At 41.8% G+C, this 24,141-nt stretch overlaps 1 protein-coding gene across 5 annotated transcripts in view; it reads left to right on the top strand.

Annotated features, from left to right (window-relative positions):
• VAV3 (vav guanine nucleotide exchange factor 3) overlaps nucleotides 1-24,141 on the top strand; it is a 211,646-nt gene that overhangs the window by 97,060 nt on the left and 90,445 nt on the right. For all 5 annotated transcript variants that reach the window (XR_013987216.1, XM_081008607.1, XM_081008604.1 and 2 more), the window contains exons 3-10: nucleotides 13,749-13,807; nucleotides 14,018-14,083; nucleotides 15,724-15,832; nucleotides 17,666-17,758; nucleotides 18,372-18,440; nucleotides 20,894-20,997; nucleotides 22,719-22,818; nucleotides 23,610-23,705. Coding sequence is in view for 4 of the 5 variants with exons in the window: in XM_081008607.1 (XP_080864733.1) it covers nucleotides 13,749-13,807; nucleotides 14,018-14,083; nucleotides 15,724-15,832; nucleotides 17,666-17,758; nucleotides 18,372-18,440; nucleotides 20,894-20,997; nucleotides 22,719-22,818; nucleotides 23,610-23,705 (696 nt within the window). In the remaining variant the exon portion in view is untranslated. The remainder of the gene's footprint in view (nucleotides 1-13,748; nucleotides 13,808-14,017; nucleotides 14,084-15,723; nucleotides 15,833-17,665; nucleotides 17,759-18,371; nucleotides 18,441-20,893; nucleotides 20,998-22,718; nucleotides 22,819-23,609; nucleotides 23,706-24,141) is intronic.

The raw sequence follows: 24,141 nt of genomic DNA, 5'->3' as shown, positions 1-24,141 counted from the left end.
TGCAGAGGAAAATGAGGGGCAGATGGGGCTCATTCACCTGGAAAGGTAGCCCATCTAGGAGAAGGAAAACTCTGGTCCTCAGTCTCCTTTCCATTGTGGCTATACTCGTAAGTGAGAAAGGCTCCAGGAGTAAATCCCAAGGAAAAAGCCATACCTTTGGGAGAAGAAAAGGCTAAGGAGTAAACCCTATACAAATCCAGAGCTGTGTCCCTAAGGCGGTTGGATGGCATCTTTTATTCCTCCTTCTGCTCTGCTTTGCTTTGGATCACATCAGTGAGGCTGTGATGGGGGGTGGTCTTATCATTGAGGCTGCCCAGGGCCTCCATACAGGCTTGTGCCTCGGAGATGTCACTTCAGTGCTGCTAAGGCAGCAAAAACAACGCGGGAGGCAGCAGTTATGTCTGCAGAGCAGTTAACTGTCTCTGCGGGCAGAGCAGGCGCTGTGATTCTCCAGCAGTTTGACTTTGCCCCTGGGGGCATACTCCATTGTCCCTTGAGACAGACGGATGCCAACAACAAGTGTTTGTTTGTAGGTTGGTGTTGCGTTCATTGTGGATACAGTAGCCACTGGTGCAGCATTTTCAGCTGAATCCATCTTTTTAAACTTGTCTGTTGTCACCTGCAGCCTATTTATCATCTTTCAAAGAAGCTCCTTGGTAATTACATCTGTTTGCTTTGAACAAAGGCCATAGGATAAGAATGTAATACCAACTGAACCTTGAATAATAACATTTTCAATACACAAGATTAGATTCATGTTGTTAGATTAACAGCGACTGCTGATCTAATTTTACAGGCAGCCACTGCTAAATTTGTCACACCTTTATAAGCATCATAGCCTGGAACACCACACTGCATATTTGTCATTTGCACAATACAGAACTGTGTTCTAGATATATCTCATTTTTAAGGGGGGGGGGGAGAGCCTGAACTCTCTAATTGACTTTAAAAATTAGCAGGAAAAACATTACATGCTACCCTATTTCCCCAGCTACGGCAACAGAAAGGTGGAGGAGTTGTATTGCTGTTGCCAATGAGATAATTTGGTACAAATGTGATTTGTTTTCTGGACAGTCACCAGAAAGTGTCTCTTCACTTACCAAATGCTGTGTTCATTTACTGTGCTGTAGTCTGCCTTGCACTGCTTTCTGATGTGTTGGTAAACAAATTGTAGTTGATTTTTCTCCCTTAATTTAAACTCAAAGTGCAGCTGGCTGTGCTTGTTACAGAACAAATGAAACCTGCAACTTTTTATTTTTATTTTTGCAGTGTGTCCCTTCTCATAAAAAAGTGCTCCCATTTGGGGTTTAAGCCAGCCATTCTCAATCTGGTTTGTTTATTTCTGTGACTCCTTAGACTTGCTTTAGAAGCAGTGTTTAAAATTCTTTTCGAAACCTCCCTTGCCCAGGACTGATACCTGCAGCTCCAGTGCACTCAGTAATATTTACTCTCAGGCTAGGCACATGCTGTTGGAGAATGGAAGGAAAGCAGTGCGTCCTAATGTATCTGTGAAGTATTGACTAAAGGTTAAAGGAGACATTTCCCCCAAACCTCATGATTAAGGAAAAAATGGGGGGCAATGATTAACCAAGGACAAGGATTGGGATATGGGGTCTGAATCTGGTAAATAGGGGTGTTGGAAAGTAGCACATCCATGCAAAACACATCCATATTTTCCTGACCTGCATGAAATGGACAATTTGCTTTTCTTTCTTCTGTCTGTTTCAAGGAAAGCTGTTAGCAGCTTTTTTGTAATGGGGGAACTCACATGTGGTAAATAGTAGCAGTAGCATTATATGATTCTGTGAAGTGCATTCCCAGCTCACCCATAAATTCTAGTAGCAGATGGCAGGAGCAACTTGCATTGTCCTCTTTACATTCCATATTGAGACACGTGTGTGTGTGTGTGTGTGTGTGTGTGTGTTTTAAAAGAAGCAGCTGGAAATTATTTTTTTTGTAACTTATTTGTACCTAAGGATTTGAGTTTAATGACACAACCAATGCACTTTGCAACTATTTGTAAGAATTCTGTGTGTGTGTGTGTGTGTGTGTGTGTGGCCACATTTTACTCCTTGGTGAAAAAATGCAGGGCTTGATACGAGCTGTTGGTTGTATTTTGAGAAGGCACTGTGTTTGTGCAAAAGCAAATGTCGAATAAGTGGGGGAAAATTATTGGCAGCCTACGGAGATTTGTAAAATGATTATCTGGCTGCAGATGACTCCCTTGCCTTATTGAGATATGCATCTTTCTTCTCTATTTTAGCTATTTCCGTATCTTATAGCCAAAGTCTTGTGGCACCTTAAAGAATGACATATTTATTACGGAATAAATTTTAGCGTACTAGAGACCACTTTATCCTGTTCGCAGTTCTCTGTGCTTGGACATGCTGGCTTGCATGGCACACCAAGCCAAACCTTGAATTAACTATAGTGTGGCATAGAATCAAAAAAGGACCAGACGAGAGCAAAATTGCTGTGAGCTCATCTCAGTGAGCGTGCAGATTCATGTAGCTTCATTAAGCCAAGGTTTGGCTTAGCATGTTGTACAAACAAAGCCACTGAGAGGGGCCAGGGCCAACAGGGATATGACATCAAGCGTAGGGTCCAGGCTATCCTGCTACTTCCCTTCATAGATCCTGCTCACATAAATAACGAAAGCAGCAGTGACATCTTTCAAATATTTATTTCTATGCTAATGATACTTTTAACACTCATACTTTGTTGAATAGGAAACCCATTTGTTTAGAAGCGAATATTATTTGAAGCATTTCACAAATGCTTGGACTCTGTGAACTTTTTGCACAACATTAGTCATAGCTGCCTCCTGTCCTGAAGGATTTGTGATTGGTTATGTTGGCTTGTTGATCATGAAGGAAAGACCCCCCCCCCACTTCTCAAAATGCTGCCAAGGCAAAGTCTTTATTTGGGATTCTGTACCGGAGAGTCACTTTTCATTTGCTTAACTGTTTTCATTCCTTATGAGTTGGCATACGGAAATAATAATAATAATAATAATAATAATAATAATAAATTTTATTTATATCCCGCCCTCCCCAGCCGAAGCCGGGCTCAGGGCGGCTAACAACACTAAAATAGTACAACATTATAAAAACATTATAAAAATTAATTAAAATCAAAATTGATGGCAACCATAATTTTAATAACATAATTCAGGTTGTGCTGGATTAATCTGAAGTGTCACAAACTTGAAGGGAACATTTTGAGCTGCATAAAAGGCACCCTCCCGTCTCTTTTTCCCCCCTGGCAATTATTTTGATTACTCCAAAGTATTGTTACAAATGTTGGCCAAGCCATGCCAGCCTTTTGCCAGGGAAATTTGCTTGGTAATGACCCAGGATGTCCAAGCAGTGTCTCTTTATGGTAAGAAGAAGAAGAAGAGTTTGGATTTGATATCCCGCCTTTCACTCCCTTTAAGGAGTCTCAAAGCGGCTAACATTCTCCTTTCCCTTCCTCCCCCACAACAAACACTCTGTGAGGTGAGTGGGGCTGAGAGACTTCAAAGAAGTGTGACTGGCCCAAGGTCACCCAGCAGCTGCATGTGGAGGAGCGGAGACGCGAACCCCGTCCCCCAGATTACGAGACTACCGCTCTTAACTACTACACCACACTGGCTTAATTGTTGGAGGATGGCTTGGAATGTGAAACCCACCAGAACTCAAGGGAGGTTACTCAATCTTTCCCTCCAGCTGGAAGGAGAGGGCAAGTGGAGGAAACAGCAGAAGTGTTTTGGATTGGAAAAAAGGAGCAGGTTTTAGGGCTGTGAGAAAGAAGCATCAGTTTTGAGACAGGTGCTGAGAGAGCGAGAGCAAGGTAATGAAAGCTGGAAAGCACCATTTAGCAACAGAGTCTCTTTGGAAAACTGATACAGGGCAGCAAATTTGCCTCTTGTAGGAATTCTTAATCTGTTTGCATTCACCTTTGCCTGTTAGTAGATCAGTCACATATTACAAAATTGCCGTAAATCTCCATTGATCTCTCCTGCAAAATAAAGCCAAATTGAGAAAATTGTTGCTCTTGGAACTTTTTTCAGGAAGATTTACGTAGGAAGCCTCGGCCCAGTATACCCGAAGGAGTGCCTCCACCCCCATTGTTCAGCCCGGACTCTGAGGTCCAGCTCTGAGGGCCTTCTGGCGGTTCCCGCACTACGAGAAGCAAGGTTACAGGAAACCAGGCAGAGGGCCTCCTCAATAGTGGTGCCCACCCTGTGGAACGCCCTCCCACCAGATGTCAAGGAAATAAACAACTATCTGACTTTTAGAAGGCAGCCATGTTTAGGGAAGTTTTTAGTGTTTGATCTTTTATTGTGTTTTTAATATCCTGTTGGAAGATGCCCAGAGTGGCTGGGGAGGCCCAGCCAGATGGGCGGGATATAAGTAATAAATTACTACTACTACTACTACTACTACTACTACTATTACTGCCCTCAATCTGGATTGGCTTCATTTGTCCTCAGTGATGTTATCATGTTCGATTATGTGGTGTACCTGATGTGTAATTGACTGTGGTTACTCATATAGAAAATTCACTGAGTATGTGTGGTTTGGGTGTGTGATTGGTTGATTGATAGAGAGATTGAGGTGGTATGAGGTGGTGGAAGGTTGTAGTTGTTTTGTGAATGAATGGTGAGAGTGATGTTGTGTGAAGAACGTGTTTTATTATCACTGGGAGTTCGTATCATGATGCTGAGTAGTCTTCCCCACCCTCGATCTTAGTTCTGTGGATAGGTTTTTGTAAACAATGAATATAAAGGTTGTGTATTTTTTGTTTTTTTGTTTTTTCTGAATTGGAAACTATCTGAAATCGTGCTTATTGTACTTTGAATACATATTTGAATTTTCTTTATTGTAAACTGCTTGAAAAATTATGTATAGTGGTCTGTAAATAGACTGAATAAATAAATTGGAGATGAGGACTCTATGAGTTGTACTCAGATATATACTCAAAGTGTTGGAATTAATCATCCTAAATTAGTCATGCCCGTTAATTTCAATGAGTCTAATCTGAGTAGGAGCATGGCTTTTTTTCAGTCGGATCTCAGTTCCGGCACCTCAGTTGGGTGCCATTGCCATTCTAAGGGAATGAGGGAGGTGTTCATGGTGAGTTCCAGTACCTCTTTTTCTAGAAAAATAGCACTGAGTAGGACTAATATTGATCACGATGTTCTGAGTGAGGAAAAATACAGCATTGCAACAGTGGGAGATGGGAGAAAAACAGCGACAGTAAATGAGATTAAAAAACATACTGTCATAGTTTACAACTTCGATACTTGGTTGCAGGTCTGCCTTTCTCATTAGTTGAATCCCTGTATTGTCCGTCCCCCCCGGCATTATTAATTGCAAATAATTTTAGGATGGGCAGCTTCAGCGCAGAAATAACAGTCTAAAAGATTTGGCCTACTCTCTTTTGAAATCCATTAAAGGCCTCAAATTTGTCAAAGGAGGAGAGTTATTTCATATACTTTTCATTGTTTCTGTTTGGCTTATTTAATTGGAAGTAAGCCAGTGGCCATTTTGCAGGACGGGGATAGCCTGGATGGCACTCTCCAGATGTTGTAGAGTACAACTCTCAGCAGCCCTAGCCAGTATGGGTTATGGTCAGGGATGATGGGAACTAGAGTCCAGCATCCCTGGTCCAGCATCTGGGACTTGACTGTCCCTGTTGTAATAGTATAGCCGGGTGAAAATGCATATTCATTTTGGCAGTTCTTAATGAATCTGGTGATTGAACAAAAGCCCAGGAAAGGCAATAAAGCCTTACATTTTATCGCAACACACTTGCTTAACAGATGCTCAGATTACTTTCCACGACATCACAAAAACAAAATTTATTTTTAAAAATGTTAAAAAGTAATTTGGTGACATAACTAATACGCAAATGGCAATTGGAAACTTTTCAGTATGCTTCTTAGTTGTTGTTCACTTCTCAGACAATAGAGGCACAGCACGCTCCAGCAAAAAGAAAAAGAAAAAAAAGGAACATGTAAAGAAAAGTCATGAAGTATGCAATCATTTTAGCCACATGGTTGGTGCTGCGGAAATCCAGGCCAAGATGCAGCAGGACAGTGTGACCCAGCTGAGGTAGCAGATTGCAAACAGTGCTGGACTGACACCGGTCTCCAACAGATTCTATGAAGAACTGATAAGCAAAGAGAGATGCATGTTACTTCCCTTCTTGAAATCTTGAGAGTCTTTTTGTTTTTTGATCTCTCTTACTGATTCAAAATTTCAGATACAAATCTGTTTTACAGATACAGACTTTAGCAGAGCTGAAAGCAGCAGGCACATCAACAAGCTTTGCTAGTCTTGAAAGAGCTATCATTGTCCATCAAGCAACTGCATTTACAGCACCAAAGTGAGCTCTCTGGAGCACAGGCTAGGGCAGTGTGTATGGAAGTTGGAAGCGCTGGGTTGCCCATTCAACACAGCAACCAGCAACAAATTTGAGTTATCCTCTCTGACCCTCCTCTGGCCAGTTTTTTTTAAAACTGCAAAATGGTTTCCTTCACCCACAACCTGTTACAGTGAGGATGTGACATATTTCTTCACATTGGAATTGACATCAAACATCTAAGGCCATTAAGCAAATACAATTAGCTATCAAAATGACGAACACCTGAGGCTTTTTAGTGCCAATTGTGTATTTCATTACATCAAGCAAAAAAGATTCAAATCATGCTTTGTTTGACTGCAACATTTTTTGTAATGTAAATTTAGACCAGGTGTGCACTTAAGCTAAATTTGTTCACCAGATCAGCGGAGGCTGCTCTGCCTGTCTTCTTGCTTGCAACCAGTCTTTCCTCCATAGTTTGAGTGTTGCCTTTTTAGAACTCAAGAGAGATAAAGATGTGAACCAAAGCAGAATGAGTTGGCTCTACTTATCATTGTACCTTGCGCCAGCAGCTATTTGCTCTTTTTCCATCTCCTGTTATTCTCCCTACCTTGCACCCGACCAGTCCTAATCAGGACCAGTTTCCATTGCATCAGATGAATGGTTGGGAACTCAGTTCTTGCATGTGCTCTTCACCTTCTAAAACCCCCGTGCATGAGTTATTTAACACCTCAGAAGGGTGAAAACACTTTGTAATTTCTGATGCACAAAAACACAGCAGCAGAACTCTGCTGGAGCCTGCTGTGTGTTATGTTCAGGAGGAAATTGACATCAGATAAGTAGTCCTGTTCATTGTAATCCAGCTTTCACCAGATTCTGAAAATTACTTCTGGGTGTGTGTAATAATGGTTGTCTCTGCTATTAAAGAAGAGGCCTAAAAAAAGAAGAAAAAGAACTCAAATGTAGGTCACTATTGAAATGGGAACTTAACATCCTTCTGGGAAGAAATGTGCACTCATAGGACAGTATCAATCTATTGTGTAAATAGCATGACGTCATTAAGATAGCCAGGGTGCCACTTATTTTGGTGGAACATTGTATCTGTACACAGAAGCACTGTGGCACTCAGAGTCTGAGAAACCAAGCCTCCGTATGTGTGCCTGTGTATGTATGTGTGAGGTTTCACTCCTTGGAAACGCTGCCCCTAAGTTCAATGCTTCCCTTCCCCTTGGGATTGAATGGCATCCATTAATGTAAGGGAGTATACTTGGGAAGGGGTACTTTTTCTCCAAAGCTTGTAAACTTTTATTAGTAAGCATTAATAATACATTAGTAAATGTAAAGCCTCAGCTGTAGATCATAACTATTAGTACTTCTAACGCAGACTTTCCCAACCTGGTGCAATTTAGATGTTTGGGACTGCAGCTTTCATCAGTCCCAGCTAGCATGGCCACTGCTTAAGGGGAGAAGAAAGTTGTGGTCCAAACAACTTTTGTAGGGTGCCAGGTTGCTTAATACTGTTCTTACATTTCAGCTGTACATCCTTTATCTTTAGGATAGAGGCATACTTTCACCCTGTTAAACTTCTTATGGGTGTCCCCAGAAATCAATTATGGAAACACATTTTATTTTAATTTGGGGGGCTATTTTGGTTTGGAATTAATTTTTTTGTTTCTTTGCCCCTTCCATCCAACTCCCCTTCTTTTTCTCTGCTTATGGTATCAATGTGACGACTATTGATAAGCAGCACACAATAGTACATTTTTGCTTTAAGATCTGTAGAAAATAATAAATATTTGATGAAATAGGCCCCTTCTTTAAAGGTTTCAGAGCTGATTCATTATTCACCTACCTGGCAGGCTGTGCTGAGAGCCAAGCTATGATGGTTCTCATAACCTGAGGATCACTATGTTCTAGCAAGTCACTGGATTTTGCTTTATATGGACTTTGTTCCCTGTTGGCCTGTTCTCCAGTGTCATTAATTAGACTGTTGGGTGGCCTCTTTGAAGAGCCTCATTATGCTGTCAGTGCTTCTGACTCAAGTACAAAATTTAAAAGATGGATGTTGTCGGAGAGAGACTTCTCCCTGACCTTGAAGTTTCTGCTGCTTCCTGACAGTGTAGACAAACATCTAAGTTAAGTATTTTTAAGGCTTGTGTTTGCTCATGCTATTCCTAGATGTGTCTCCTTGCAAATGTCAGGTTCCATTGCTATCTTAAATGCAGGTGATAGATCTCCTCACCTTCCTTTTTAGTTCTGCTCTCTGTAATTGTTCTGACTTCTGTGAAAAATCACGCAGAATTCTGACTGACTGAGGTGGGTGATATAAAAGGGAAAGCAGGAAATGGAACGGAGTGGCTGGAACTCTGAACAGAAGCAGTCTGCACTGCTGAGCCCTATGTATAAGTATCATACTTGTGATACCTGTCTCCTAATTCTCCCAAACAAAGATGTGTGCACCTAAGAAGGAAAAGGAGCATGCTGTACTGTTTTTCCTCTTTAATTTCATGCCCCAATTTGCGTGAGCTTGCCATGCTCTGAAGCATCTAGATGAGGGTGCTCTGGTGTATAAATAGATCTTAATGGATGATGTGGTTTACCTCTGAGGATGTTCATTTTTTTCTCCCAAGTACTCCTGGCATCTACAGTGTCATTGCTCTGGAGCAAAAGGGTAATGAGTCTCATCTGTGAGTGTGCTTCCTTTGTACCGCAGAGCTGAAGAGGAGGTTTCTCTTGGGCTTGCTTAGCAGCATTTAGTGAAAGAGGCCCAGAGATTCCTACAAAAACAATTTCTGGGGGAGGAGGGGTTCAGTCCTCTGTAAAATTAGATTAGTAGCTCACATGGGGGCGGGGTCGCTGATTCTTCCCTATTTCCTCTTTGTGTGCTGACTAGACTGAATTTAGGCTAACTAATATTTAATTTTGCTCCGATTAGAAGCAGACAGGGTTTAGGTTTGTGTACTGTAGTGCAGCTGTGGACAAGGTAAAACCCACAGAACGTATTGCTTCTCTCAGGTTTTATGTTGCTGCACCATGACAACCCACAAGGGGCAGTTGTTCAGGGATGCAGAGGAACTTTCAGGGGGGAAAAAGTTGATGAGCCAGATTCAGCCTCAGGCCTTATTCCACATTTGAATAGCCTAGTGCACACCATAACCTCTTATGTACATTTTAGAAGAGTGTAGATCATAATTATGACATGGTAGAATGAACACAGGGAACTGGTTCATTACTGAAGCACACATGTGAAAACATTGTAAGCCGGGAACCTGCAGTTGATTTGCACATTGATATTTGCGTTAGAACTATTTAGTGTTTCAGGTTTTAATTCTTTAAGCTACCTTGAGCATGAGAGAAGGGCAATGCACAAATGATTTAAGTAAATAATTAAATAGCCCTGCAAACATGTGGCATGGCTTCATTTCATTTAAAAAGCAAAGCCAGCCCCTGTAGTCCTCAGATTTGTACGGTATCCAGTTTTCTGCTGTATGTTCCAGTAAGTGCCTATGCACTGGAATCGGGGTTGACAGTGTCTAGGCACCAGTTCTATTTTTTGGTTTGTTGCTCTGTCACATTAACGATGCGTACCCATCACAAAAGTCCCGGCTACAGGCCTGGGACCAACAGTGGTGACCAAGTGCCCTGGAAATTTCACTACGAAGTGCAGAACAATTAGGGAGGTACATAGAATTCCTCTGAATTGCATTATTATATAATGCAGTATGGTGGGCACTAATTATGCACTGGAATATCTTTTGTGAAACCTCTTTTTATAGCTTGCTGCTTCCCACACACTGTGCTGAAAAAGAGAGAGCCTGCTATGATGTTAGTAATTAAGAACGATGCCTACTTTCAATTTTGACATGCTTCTGGAAGATTCAACTATCATATTGATGGTGATGTTGCAGACTTATTTGGTAGCAATTACATTGCCCCACAATAAGGATGCTATTAAAGCCTTTTGAATAGCTTATATCTTGCAGATTGGCTTTTTATTTCTCAACAGTTATTTATGGCATGGTATTTGACAACAAAAAGTGTCAGTAGCAATTGCTTGGCTGGGAAAACAATTTATGTTTATTTGAGGCTCTGGTTCACAAAACTTTTTTGTTACTCGTCCTAGAAATTCACAAAACCCTTGAATTCTAGCACAAAGGGGTTGCAGATAATAGTGATATGTTGTTTTATCTGTATATTGTTTTGCTGAGATTGAAGCCTCACACCAGCCTTTGCCAAGCTGGTGCCCTCCAACTGCTCAGGTCTGGGTTGGGTGGGAACAATAGTCTAAAACAGCTGAAAGGCACCAAATTAGCAAAAGTGAGGAGAGATCTCAGTAGAGTAGGATGTTAAGGGATGGGGAACTTGATAGATAGGTAGCCGAAAGACTAATACAATGGACTGAGAGAGCATCCCAAGGGAAGGTAGGCAGAGGAAGAGAACAGATGTTACAAGGGGTTCTTAAAAGAGAGTGCTAATGAAAGAGAGGTTCTGGGGGCGAAAAAGACCCTCACAATGTCTTAAGGCCAAGAGAGGCTCCATTCTGTGGCTGGTATTGGATAATCTTCGCTGGCTTCAGTCTGTGTCATACACATCTCCCTCTTCCATTGCACACTTAGCTTTGGTGCTTCATTCCTGGCTTGCATTGAGCCAGTGTTCTCTATTCCATTTAAAACGTGCAGCCCTCGTTTCATCGTTTCACCGGATCCTCGTTTCACCGGGACCAATCCGATTCTTAGCTACATTAAAAAAGTCTGACTGTCATTCATGGTTGGTGAAGCCAGGACCAAATGATCTGGATGCAGTCTATGTCCACTGGCAAGGAGAGCCTAGAAGCAATGGCAACTGTTGGGTGTGACCGGGAAAAGCAAGTTCCGAATGCTAAATTGTTTTTGAGTAACCAACTAATCCTTAACCTCCACTCTCCTTGTTTAGCTTTCAGCTGAATGAAGTTCACCGTGGAGACTGTCAGGGCTCAATATTTGAATAGTTTAGCCAAGAGAAAGGCACAGGGCGCATGACATTGTTGAATATCCTGGATCTCTCAGTGACTTTTCAGTGTCATTATCCATGCTCTCCTTCTGGACTGCCTGGGCTGGGAGTGGAAGCTATTGTGTTACAATGGAACCATTCCTACATTACTGGGAAGTTTTAGAACATGGAGCTGGAAGTCTACTAATCACTGTGGGAGTTACTCTTCAAGGATCTCATGCCTCCAATAGCTTTAAACATATACATGAAGCTGCTGCAGGCTGATGTGGCGTAGTCTGCCGCAGCCTGGTGACTAATTATGTTGTTGGACTCACACTCCCATCAGCTGCAGCAAGGGTTCAAGGGAGATAGCAGTTGTAGTCCACAACATCTGGAAAGCACAGGGCTGGGGAAGGCTGATCTGGAGGTTTATAGTGAGGCATCTTCAATATGAAGATGACCTCAGCTCTATTTATCCAGATGTGGTGATGTTTTCTTCATCCCTTCACTCACTTTTTGCAGAGCACCAGTGATGGCATTGTCTGCAGATCATCGTCGTTCTTTCTTTGCAGTCGTTTAATATTTTTCTTGGAGTTTGTTTGTGGCAGCTTTGTAGCTATAGATGGCATTGAATTGCAATGGCTTCCTATGTGTACAGGTAGTAGTGTTACTGCCCAGGCATCTGAGGTGGAGTGCCCAGTGGCTTGTATTGGGATTAGGTCAACTATTAGTCTTCCCCCATATATCATCTTTTTTTGCTCAGAACCTTCTGCCTGTCTTCTTAAGCACCATTACCAGAGCAAATATGTGGCAATTTATTTATAAAAAAACCCTATATAATGTTATAGTGTTATGATTCTAATATCTATAGCAGAAGAATAAGGCACCAAACCAGAACCACTGAATGTTTAAGGGGGGTGGGAAGTATGTGTGGAAGCTCACTTCTTCATATAATTTTTTTAAAAGGATGGGAAGACAGAAGGAACACCCACACATCCATTAGTATGGATGGAACATCGCAGGCTATAAATACAGGAAGAGACTTTCATTTCCTCTATTGTGTAGAACCTTGCAAGTCCTGGGGGAATAGTGTGATTCAGCGGTGGTAAATGCCTGCAATGCGGGCTGGTCTCACTTTACCAGCTTCTACTGGTATCCCCTCTGTAGCTAATGTTCTGCATATCCTGGAATACTCACCTTCACTTCGCTATAATGTGCTCACATGGAATGACTTTGAAAACAGACCTGGTCTTGAATAGAGCATGACAATAGAGTGCTAGTGCTAAAGAGTATGTATCACGCCTGAGCTAAAAGAGCTCCACTGATAACCAGTTTGTTTCAGGGATAAATTAAAGGTGCTGGTCCGGTCTACTAAATCTGTCCATGATTTGGGTTCAGGATGCCTGAGGGAGCTCCTTAAAGTTGGAAGACTGCCAAATTTGCCCTTTCAGCAAGTTCCTATTTAGACAGGTATTTCAGCCTCCTGGATTGTGTAATATTACTCTTCCTGTAAGGGTGATGTTTTTGTTCGTTTCTTTACATTGTGAGGGGCTCTGAGGACCTATTCAAAGAAATGGGCTGTGAATTTTAAACTAAATAAATAGGCTTTGTTTGAGGCTGATAAGTACATTATTTCAAATTGCACTGATATATGTGAGCATTAAGCAATCATGCATGCTGCTTATCTGGCCAGCTGGCCAGTTATGAATTTCTCTGCACACTCTCTGCACTGCAAATAAACGAGAACTAAATGTTTAACTGGGATATTGGATCTTTTATGGCTTTAACTCTTCTCCAATTGAAAGAAACCATCTCATTGCAGAGCACAGGAGTAGCTTAAAATTTTAAATTAATGCAGAATAATCCCACACACCAAACAAATTAGCTAACCCACTCACTTCATGCATTATACCTATACTCACTTCTTAAGATCTGAACTTTTATATCTGCCTACTCCATTGATTCCTTGCATTCTATTCTAAGAGTTCATGTCTTAAAAATTAAAAAACTAAGCTGGAATTTACTGTTAGTTTTGCTGTGTGTTTCTGGAATATGTTTACTGAGAGACCTGGTTGGACTGAAGCGATGGCTTGTCCTACAGTTCCCCCTTTTGGTGACAAGGTAGAAGAGAAATGTTTTCTTCCTCAGCTATTTTGACTATTTTGTCCTTATGTTCTGCCATTGTATAAACTGGATTTAATGTTGCTTTGCTTTAAATATTGGTTAAATTTTGAAGTTGCCTTTTTTTTCTTTTTGCTTCTTGCTAAAATTTACAGTAACAGTCCAATTTCTGTTTTCCCTCACTCATTCCCATCCCAACCAATGATAGCACGACATGTTAGCCATTCACACTCATTATTTTATGGCATTTCAATTATGGCATATGGTTTTTATTTCTGTAACTAAACAAATGTTTTCAATTCTTTCTGCAGGTTATAGAAACATTATCCAAGCTTTCCCGCACCCCTATTGCATTAGTCACCGGGATAAGGTACAATGTAGTTGTAGATTCTGTTTTTAACTTTAATCGTGGCCGATAACTTGAGTAACATCTGTGAAATCTTTCTCCATCTAGCAGATGAGTTACAGTTAAATGATGAATGTTAAAATGCTACCACACAGTTGTTTCTTTAAAATGGAGGTGTACTTTAAGAACTGGGTTTATGGCAGTTTTTTTTACTTTTATATTTTGTCTCCACAGGCCGTTTCCTACAGAAGAGAGCATGAATGATGAAGACATTTACAAAGGCCTTCCAGATTTAATAGAGTAGGTTGTACATTTGTGGACTCTACAGCATCAGTTATGTAAAGGAGAAAATGGAACTGTTTTGACCAATGAACAAAATATACTGTGTTGTACATGTGTCTGCGAAACATCTAATTAGATTCTGCTGCCTGTCGATTACATACAGCCCCCTGAAGAGATTTTGTGGTCCCTCAAGCCCCCCCCCCGACATTTATCCATTTTAATTCCCCCCCCTCTATATATACCGTATTTTTCGCCCTATAGGACGCACTTTTTCCCCTCCAAAAATGAAGGGGAAATCTGGGTGCGTCCTATGGGGTGAATGCAGGCTTTCGCTGAAGCTTGGAGAGCGAGAGGGGTCGGTGTGCACCGACCCCTCTTGCTCTCCAGGCTTCGGGAACACATCCGCAGCATAGGCAGCCCTGCGGGAGGTCCCGCAGGGCTGTCTAGGCTGCAGATAGCAGCCTGCTTCTCGGAGCGCCGGGCGCGCTGAAAGCAGAGCGTCCGGCGCTTCGGGAATGCATCTGCAGCCTAGGCAGCCCTGCGGGAGGTCCCGCAGGGCTGTCTAGGCTGCGGATAGCAGCTTGCTTCCCGGAGCACTGGGCGCGCTGAAAGCAGAGCGCCCGGCGCTTCGGGAACACATCCGCAGCCTAGGCAGCCCTGCGGGGAACTCCTGCAGGGCTCCCTAGGCTGCGGATATCAGCCTTCTTCCCGGAGCGCAGGGCTCCCCACGCTGCGGATAGCAGTCTGCCGCCCGGCGCGAAGGGCGCCCTGAAGCAGAGCGCCCCTCGCGCCGGGCAGACATCCGCAGCGTGGGGAGCCCTGCAGGAGTTCCCCGCAGGGCTCCCCACGGTGCGGATAGCAGCCTGCCGCCCGGCGCGCGGGGCACCCTGAAGCAGAGTGCCCCGCGCGCCGGGTAGACATCGGCCAGCCCCACAAGCTCGGGGGACAGCAGGGAGGCGCAGCGCCGCCATCTTGCTGTTCCTCAACCTGTTTCGGCATCCCCAACCTGGTTTTGGGGGGGAAATAAAGGAAAAAAAAATTCCTTTATTTCCCCCCCCAAAAAACTAGGTGCGTCCTATGGGACGGAGCATCCTATGGGACGAAAAATACGGTATTTACTGACTGATCCCATAGGTACTGTGCTGCCAAGTGTTTATTTTGTGTCCTCCTATGACCCCTAAATTTATCCATTTAATTGAATTTCCTTCCAATCATTCCTGCGGAGCCCCCCATTGTGATGACAAAGGTTTCTGGTGACCCCATCAGGACCAAAATGTGACATTAAAAGCAAAAACAAAAAAACCCCACAACCATACCAGGTTTTTAACAATTTGGCCATGTCCATTTTGACACGTGGCCTTTGGAAGCTGGATCAGAGGTCCCTGTGGCCCAAAAAAGTTTAGCCACCCTGATCTCAATGGAAGTGGAAGATTTTGTTATTTCCAGAGGAGGACAAGGGGGGCAGAGCAACATTACGCCAGGTTATGTTGCTCTTACCCTCCTTGTCGTCCTCCAGAAATATCAGAACCTTTCAAAAGGGTTAAGACTTCTTCTACATCCCATTGTGCCTATAATTTTAAAAGGCCTAAATGTTCTTCAAATTCTATTGCTAATGTTCTTAATTTTGTTGTCTTTTCTCCTTCCGCTTTGTGTTCTAGTGAAAGTGGTGTAGATGAAGATGAAGACCTTTATGATTGTGTTTATGGGGACGACGAAGGTGGTGAAGTCTATGAAGACCTGATGAAAGCTGAAGCAGCACACCAGCCAGTAGGGTTCAACTCTTTGTTTATTTATTAATTTTTCTATACCACCCTTCATCCGAGGATTCACAGAGCGGTTTACAATATAGAAACACAAAAATACATAGCACAGTAACAAACAAAAACAATAACCCCCATCACCGTTTAAAAGGCCGTAGATTGTTTAATTAGCCAGGGAGAAGAGGAATGTTTTGCCTGGTGCCTAGAGCTATGTAATGAAGGTACAAGGCAAGCCTCTCTGGGGAGAGCATTCCACCAGCCGTGAGTCACTGCAGAAAAGGCCCATTCTTGTGTCGCCACCCTCCAGACTTCTCATGGAGGAGGTACATGAAAAAGGGCCTCAGATGATGATCGCAGTGTCTGGTTGCTTTATTGTTTGATAAAACAGAGAGGTAAATCAAACCAGATCACTATGAATAAATATTTGACATTCTTATTTTGAATATTCTTCCTGCTAAGACTACACTGTTGTCTTCTTGTAGTTTTGGGATGGGATTCCTTTCTTTCTTTAAAACAATTGTAGTTGCTTAATTATATTATTTGTTATTATATTATATTTTAATTTATAGGCAATAAGTCACAAGGCCAAAATACAAACAAGGTAAAAATAGAATAGCAGACCATAAATGTGATGCAGCATAAAGTTCATGAGCAGAGAAGAAAATAAATGGAGGCAAAAATAATGATTAAGGACTAAAACAGATTTAGAAGACCTGGGAAAACAAAAAAGGGGGTTGCTGAAATGACAACGTCATAACCACTAGTTGAGCTGGCTGGCTGGGGCATTCCACAATTATAGTGTCACCAGTGGGAAGACCCTTTCATCCGTAACCACCTGCTACATGTCAGCTATCTAGAAAACAAGCAGCAGACTTTGAGTACTTCCTCTGTTTCAGCTTCTTATCTGTTATTCATATGCTAGATATATACCCACAAGATTTGACAGGTGGGAAGAGTTCAATTGGCCCTCCTCACTCAAACATTACAATTCCTTTACCCAACTCCAGTTACAATAGTCAGTTATAGAAATAATGGGATAGGGCATCTTGTGTGAAATATATATGGCAAGAGGACCCCAGCTCTATGGGCTGCCCCATTTGTCTAGCTGTACCTACTGTGGCAGGAGCTTCTCATATTTCTATTCCTTGCCTACTGCAGTCTTCCACATGTTGGTGCTCTTTGGTGTTTTGGACCCCAACTCTCATCGGTGTATGAGACTTTGAAGCTATCTCTTCTGATCTTTTATTTTTAAAAAAATGAAAATGAAAATGGGGATTAAAAACAAAAAAATTGGAAGAGCTAGCTTCAAATTCTCATACATGTAAGAGTAAGAATGTCAAGAAATTCAAAGTTTGTAATGTCTGCTGACATGTTGAAACCTCAAGCCCTTTCATGCAGAGGCTTGGTGGAAGAAATAAGTCCAGAAATTGGGAAATTGTTTGTTGCAAGAGTTTTTGAGTTTGCCACTTCCACCAGCCATTGGCTACAATTGCTGGGGCTGATGGGGAGTTCTAGTCCAAGGCATGAGGTTGGGGGAGGCTTGCCAACAACCCATGTAAAATAATAGAATTGTAGAGTTGGAAAGGCACCACAAGGAATCTGTAGTTCAACCCCCTGCAATGCAGGAACCTTTGGGGGCTCAAACTCACAACCCTGAAATTCTACCAACTGAGCTAGCTCAGCACATATGTCCCCTGCAGCCCAAATGATAAATCTGAAAACATTTTGTTGCCAATTGATCATAAACTCTGACAGCTGTCAAAGCAATATGTTGTAATAGGAAAGTGTCCTGAAATCGACATGTTTCACGTCTACAAATAACTTCTTGTTGGCTTGGCAGAAATGTCCTGAAAACGACATAAGAAGCTGCTGCCTTTCTGAAATAAAACAAACTGAAGAGAAATACACAGAAACATTGGAATCCATTGAAAAGGTAAAGTGACCTGGCAAAACAATCAGGAGCACCATTCCAGCTGGGGAGTGCAGAGAAAGGGTGTGGCTGGTGAGGCAGTCTGGGTGGACCACCATTACTCTCCCAGCTTCCCAACACAATGGGCTGCTGGCACATACTGAGAGAGAGAGAGGCGAGGGGTGAGGTGCCAGGAGCTTGGCCCAGCGCAGCATGCAATCGACCAAGGCAACTATTTGTAAACAAATAATAAACTTCCATAAAAATAGCGAAAGCAGTTTCTTCCCTCAATAGTTGTTATCTTAAACAATCGCAAACACTGTAAATAAAGAGGTCACTTGTGATTAGTGGTTAGCCCTTTCATCCTGTGGAATGAAATGTGCCTCCAAATTTAATTAAGGGGGGAAAAAGTGTTCCTTGGCTAGCAGAAGTTTGGGCAGCACTGGTTTATACCCATTATCACGTAGGGTATGCAAAGCTAATATAGGCAGTCACAAGACATATACATCTAAAATACAGAGTGTGGGGGTCATTGTTACCCTTTCCCTCTCTGAATAGGAATCACATATTCAGAAATGTCCTTTGTAGTGGGTGACAAAATATATTAATGCAGTATGTGTTCATTTTTCTTTTACAGTTTTTTATGGTTCCCCTGAAAAGGTTTCTGACCACTTCAGAGTTTGAGACAGTATTCATCAACATTCCCGTATGTAATGCCTTGGGATGTTTTGTTTGTTGTCCTCTGTTGTGTGGAAGTCTACAAGATACTGTTTGAGAATACTGTTAGGGTAGAGATAGATGTGATATACAAAGAGGCTTCCTTCTGGTTTCCTGGTTTAATAGGTAGATGGGTTTAGGTAACAACATACAGAAAGGTGGGCACCACCTTGGGTCCCCAGATGTGGATAGATACAACATCTGTGATCCACTGCCAGTTTAGCTCAATGGTCAAGGATGTTGGGGGTTGTAGTCGAGTCACACCTGGAGACCCAAAGTTGAACACTGATCTAGGCAACTATAAAGCATGAAATGAGGAGCCGGTGTACTTGGGGTACTGTAAACTCAACTGCTTGGTGTGTGAAGTGTGTGTAAAGATAATTCAGAGCAGCTCTGTGATCATCACCTGTCTCATTCATTTATTTTATTTGTATGCCACTTTTCCATGCCAAAAAAAAATCATGCTCAAAGTGGCTTACAACAAAGAAAACAAGACATTTCAAAACCTAGCAGTGCAAAAAGAATGTCCTAAAACATAGGGGGATGTGGGTGGCGCTGTGGGTTAAACCACAGAGCCTAGGGCTTGCTGATCAGAAGGTCGGTGGTTCAAATCCCTGCGACGGGGTGAGCTCCTGTTTCTCGGTTCCTGCTCCTGCCAACCTAGCAGTTCGAAAGCACGTCAAAGTGCAAGTAGATAAATAGGTACCACTCCAGCGGGAAGGTAAACGGCGTTTCCGTGCGCTGCTCTGGTTCGCCAGAAGCGGCTTAGTCATGCTGGCCACATGACCCGGAAGCTGCACACCAGCTCCCTCGGCCAATAAAGCGAGATGAGCCGCAACCCCAGAGTCAGTCACGACTGGACCTAATGGTCGGGGTCCCTTTACCTTTAATAACATAGTAGCCATTAGCAACATCCAGCATTCAATAACAAAAAAAATCAAGGGGGCTTTACAGTTTCACCTTAGTCCTAGAAATACCCTTTCCATGATGTTTCTCACAGCAGCGGGCAGAGGGCAGTGTAGCTGATGTTCCTAAGATGTTTGGTAGTCCACAGCTATAAAGAGAGATCTGGTCCTGCATAGTGCGCCTGTTTTGCCTTTCCAAGGGACACGGGTGTTGCTGTGGCCGAAACCATTGAGCCTCTTGGGCTTGCTGATCAGAAGGTTGGTGGTTCAAATCCCCGTGATGGGGTGAGCTCCCGTTGCTCTGTCCCAGCTCCTGTCAACCTAGCAGCTTGAAAGCATGCCAATGCATGTAGGTACCGCTGCGTCGGGAAGGTAAACGGCACTTCCATGCACTCTGGCTTCTGTGATGGTGTTCTGTTGCACCAGAAGCAGTTTAGTCATGCTGGCCACCTGACCCAGAAAGCTGTCTGTGGACAAATGCCGCCTCCCTTGGCTTGAAAGCAAGATGAGCACCGCAACCCCATGGTCGCCTTTGATTGGACTTAACTGTCCAGGGGTCCTTTACCTGTTTTGCGTCCTTAATATGTCTCTGGCCACAAGAGCACTTGACTGTAAATTATTGAAAGATGAGGGGTTATTTTAGATGGCTCTTATTTCAGCCTTGCAGACCTTTGCGAATATATACCTGTATATTTATGAGAACACTTGGAAATGTGTAGTATCTACAAACTCTGTAAATAGAAATGTTTATTGCTTTTCCACTCTGCTTGTCTCAGCACCTTCTGTTTCTTGAGCAAGACATTAAGATTTCAGTTAGCTTGTCAGTATGATGCTATTCAGCTGTCCAGTGTAATGTGCCAAATGATTTTTTGTTGAAGTAGTGGGATGTGAATTTTTAATTCTTTTATCTCTAAAACCTGGAGCAGGTATAATGCCAACCAGTGACTAGACTGGGCTAGGTAATTGCTTGGCTTCCCTTCCCTTTTTCATGTGTGAATACATCCCATCCTTTGTACCTGGATCTTTCATTAAAATCTGTTTTAAGAAACCGGCTTTAGTTAGGGAAATGAAGCTTAGATTTTTCCTGGGTTCATTTTAACTGTAATAAAAGTTAGTTTCATTCAACAATGGACTTAAATGGAGGGTGCTTGGGGATGGGGATGGATGGGGAAGAGTTTTTGTAGCCTGCAGTCTTAAACCCAGGTCTGCACCAGGCCCAACATGTTTACTTGCCTTGAAATGTTATAATTTTACCATAGAATTGAGACAAATTCTATGTCTCCAACATAGAGGGGAAGGTGTTTTACATTTCTTAAACATTTGCAGTTTTAAGTTTAATGAGTAGATATATAACTATGTATATTCAAGATATATTTATTTATTCATTCAAAAGATATAATTCAATTATAAGGTGTCTAGGATGAATCAATCTATGAATTATTTTACTGTATAATTTTACTGTATACATGAAAACAGTGGCTTTACATGGCAGTATCAAACATAATTGTAGAAGTTTTATTGGATGTTTTTGTTGTAGGATTTGGTGAAAATCCACAGAAGTTTAACACAGGATATTCATGAATCCATTGTAAACAAAAGTGACCAGAACTTGTATCAAATTTTTATAAGCTACAAGGAAAGGTAATTACCGGGTTTTTAAAACGCACAATGTCGATAACTTTAACATAAGCTATTCATATTCCTTTATGCATTAGAAATATACTCTTGTTTTGTGTAGTGTGCTTTTAGAGAAACTGTATTTAATTTTTTATTATAACCAGAAATAGTATGTGTAACATTAGCATATAGCTTTAAATGTGCTGAATGCTAAACCAAATTTCAGAGAGCTTTATTCTTTAGTATATACTGTTTCAGTCTCCCTGTTCTCTGTTCATATGTTGTTACAGTGCTGTTTTCTTTTCACAACTCTCAGCCTTATTTTGCATAAAATAATGTCATGTTATCTCAAAGTGCAATACACATATTGATTAATAGGCTACATGCTGCTCAGATGTTATCTATTTTGACAATCTGACCTCGTCATCCTCTTCTCTTGATCTTAAATAACCAAGAACCTATGACTGATGCAAAACACTGTTATTTGCTCCATGACTTTATCAGGGCTCTGTGTGCCTTAGCATCCACTCTTTCACATTAACCTTTAGTAGCTTCACATCCTACCATCTTCCAGGAACCAGGGAGGGAATAGATGGCTAGGGAGAGAAGCAAGCCTGTTCACTTCCTTCCTGTGAATGCTAATCAGGAAGAGGCATATGGGAAAGTTCTGTATCCTGACTCTCAAGAATTTTCTATGCTGTGTTCTCTTGATCTTTTACTGATCTACATTTTCAGATACCTTTGAAGCATAGAATTATTAGGTTTGCATCATTTCATAAAGCAAGCAGGATTAAATTCATGTTTTGAATGCTGCTCCGTGTTTTGTTTTGTTTTGTTTATTAACACAGCTTCTTGCACAAAGCAAGTAAGTTAGCATTTTGGGGCAAAGGCTTGGATAGACATGTGAGCTTTCCATAGATGGGGAGTTTTTGATTCACCCATGACATGCACTTTGTTTGTATTCTGAAGTGGGTCAACCCCAGGTAGGTTGTGTTTGTAGGGCTTGGTTTTCATTTATATTCCCTTACAACGGGATTCAGAGCAATGGTAAGACTGAGAACTGAACATCACAAATACTTGAAACATTATTATTGTGGTTGCAAGAAGCCCTTTTTAAATGCAGAAAATGTTAATGGAAAAGAATAGCTTATTGCACAAGGGAGTTTTGAAATTATTGTGCTTTCCTTTCCATAGCTTATGAAAATCTGTCAAAGTAAGTCTGTCTGATCTTTGTGACTATTGCCACTTGGTTCTTTGAGCCAACATGTTATTATCTTGACTTAAATGCTCATATAACGTAAACTGGTATGCTTGCCCTGCTGTTGCCATAAAAAAGGACTCGGTGTAATTAATCTGGTGCTAATCCTACATTGCAGAGTATTATTCATCAAATCCTTTGAAGGCTGCCCATTAACATAACAAATACTAATAAGACTTGTTCTGTTCCAAAAGGTTTTTGCAGCTGTATTTTTAAGTTAATAAAATGTAGGCATTAAACCACAGCACATACTTTGAAGTGGATGTTACACTTTTGAACACCTGTAGAAACTGACACACACGTTCCTAAGAGGCCAATCTGTATGCAATGATGGCAGTCTATGATAGAACAAGAATGATGGGATGCAGCTGGAAAACAGCAGCCCCTTCCAGCGTTGGGGTGTAAGAAGACAAAACCTTGTGTGGAAATTGAAGTTGGTGGAGTTGATAAAAAGATTAATTGCTTGTTCTCTTTCTTGTTGATCTAGATTAGTTATTTATGGGCAGTACTGCAGTCAAGTAGAAACAGCCATATCCTGTTTGGATAACATTTCCAAGACCAAAGAAGATGTTAAATTGAAACTGGAGGTATCACTGAAATTTCTCTTCTTAAAAACAAACAAACTGTACCTTGATCTCGAATCGTAGCATGGAAATTATGGATTGTATTCACCTACGTTCTGCCCACAGTGACCCACTGAAGTCAATGCACATAATTTAGTCCATTAATTTCAGTGACTGACAACCCTATATTTCAATCTGTGTCTTATGAGTTCATTTCTACAAAATTGGAGTTTTGTAGGATCCTGAGGTGGTAGAGTGAATTGCCCATGGGGATGCCATGTTTGAATTTTTTCTCATAGGAGGAAAAAAAACCCCACATTTCAGGTAGCAATGTTGTAACCTATCCCACTTCTTGCTGTCATGCATTTTTATATGGGGGAAATTGTTATACAAGAGAGTATGAAAAAGCAACCCGTCACCTCTTGTCTGAAGAGACAAATTCATGGAGGATAAGGTTCTAAATGTCTACTAGCCATCATGGCTATGTTCTGTCTCCACTGTTGGAGGCAGTGTGCTTCTGAATGCCAGTTCCCAGGAATCAAAAGTGAGAGAGTGCTGTTGCACTCAGGTCCTGCCTTTGGAATTCCACAAGCAACCGGCTGCTGTGAGAATAAGTTACTGGACCAGATGGGCCCATTCACTTGATCCTGCAGACCTTATGTTCTTATGTGATACAGTCCATTCTGTAACCTCAGAACTCTACCATCCTGTTGCCACCAGTTTGGATAACTGGTCTGCCTGCTTCAGAAAATTAAAGACGCTACTTTGCTGCATTGATTATACCGTCATATCGAACCCTTTGCTTCTTTAAATAGGAATGTTCCAAAAGAGCCAATAATGGGAAGTTTACTTTGCGGGATCTTCTTGTGGTTCCAATGCAGCGAGTTCTGAAATACCATCTTCTGCTCCAGGTACTTCACCTTTAAATTATATGAACTTCACACTGTTTTTATCAGTTCTCAACCAGTAGCTCAGGTTGCCGCCCAACTAGCACAGCTATTATGGAACTTTTCCAGTTCGAATTGTGGTCATGTTAGTGCCACAGATTTTGTTTTCCATTCAAAGCACAAAGTGGTAGGTCAGAAGTCATTCAGTGCCATTCAGAATACCCTGCCAAATTTACTCTGCTTTCTTTTGTTGGTTTTTTTTGTTTCCTTTCCAGTGGCTGTACGCTCGCCCTCTTTGGTGTGGAGTACTTGCCTCTGTTGTTGTTGTTGTTGTTGTTATATCTTCCCTTGATATGCAACATAGTTGTCTCTCAGGATCAGTGCTAGTTCTCTCCCCACTTCCAGTCTCCTTAGCTTATTCAGTTTTTTTCTCATTGCAACAAGAAAATAATAATAATAA

This window comes from Podarcis pityusensis, assembly GCF_964106645.2.
Source record: "Podarcis pityusensis genome assembly, chromosome: 6".
Taxonomy (NCBI): Eukaryota; Metazoa; Chordata; class Lepidosauria; order Squamata; family Lacertidae; genus Podarcis; species Podarcis pityusensis.
Note: the sequence above shows the minus strand (reverse complement) of the source record. Positions and strands in the feature narration are given on the sequence as shown.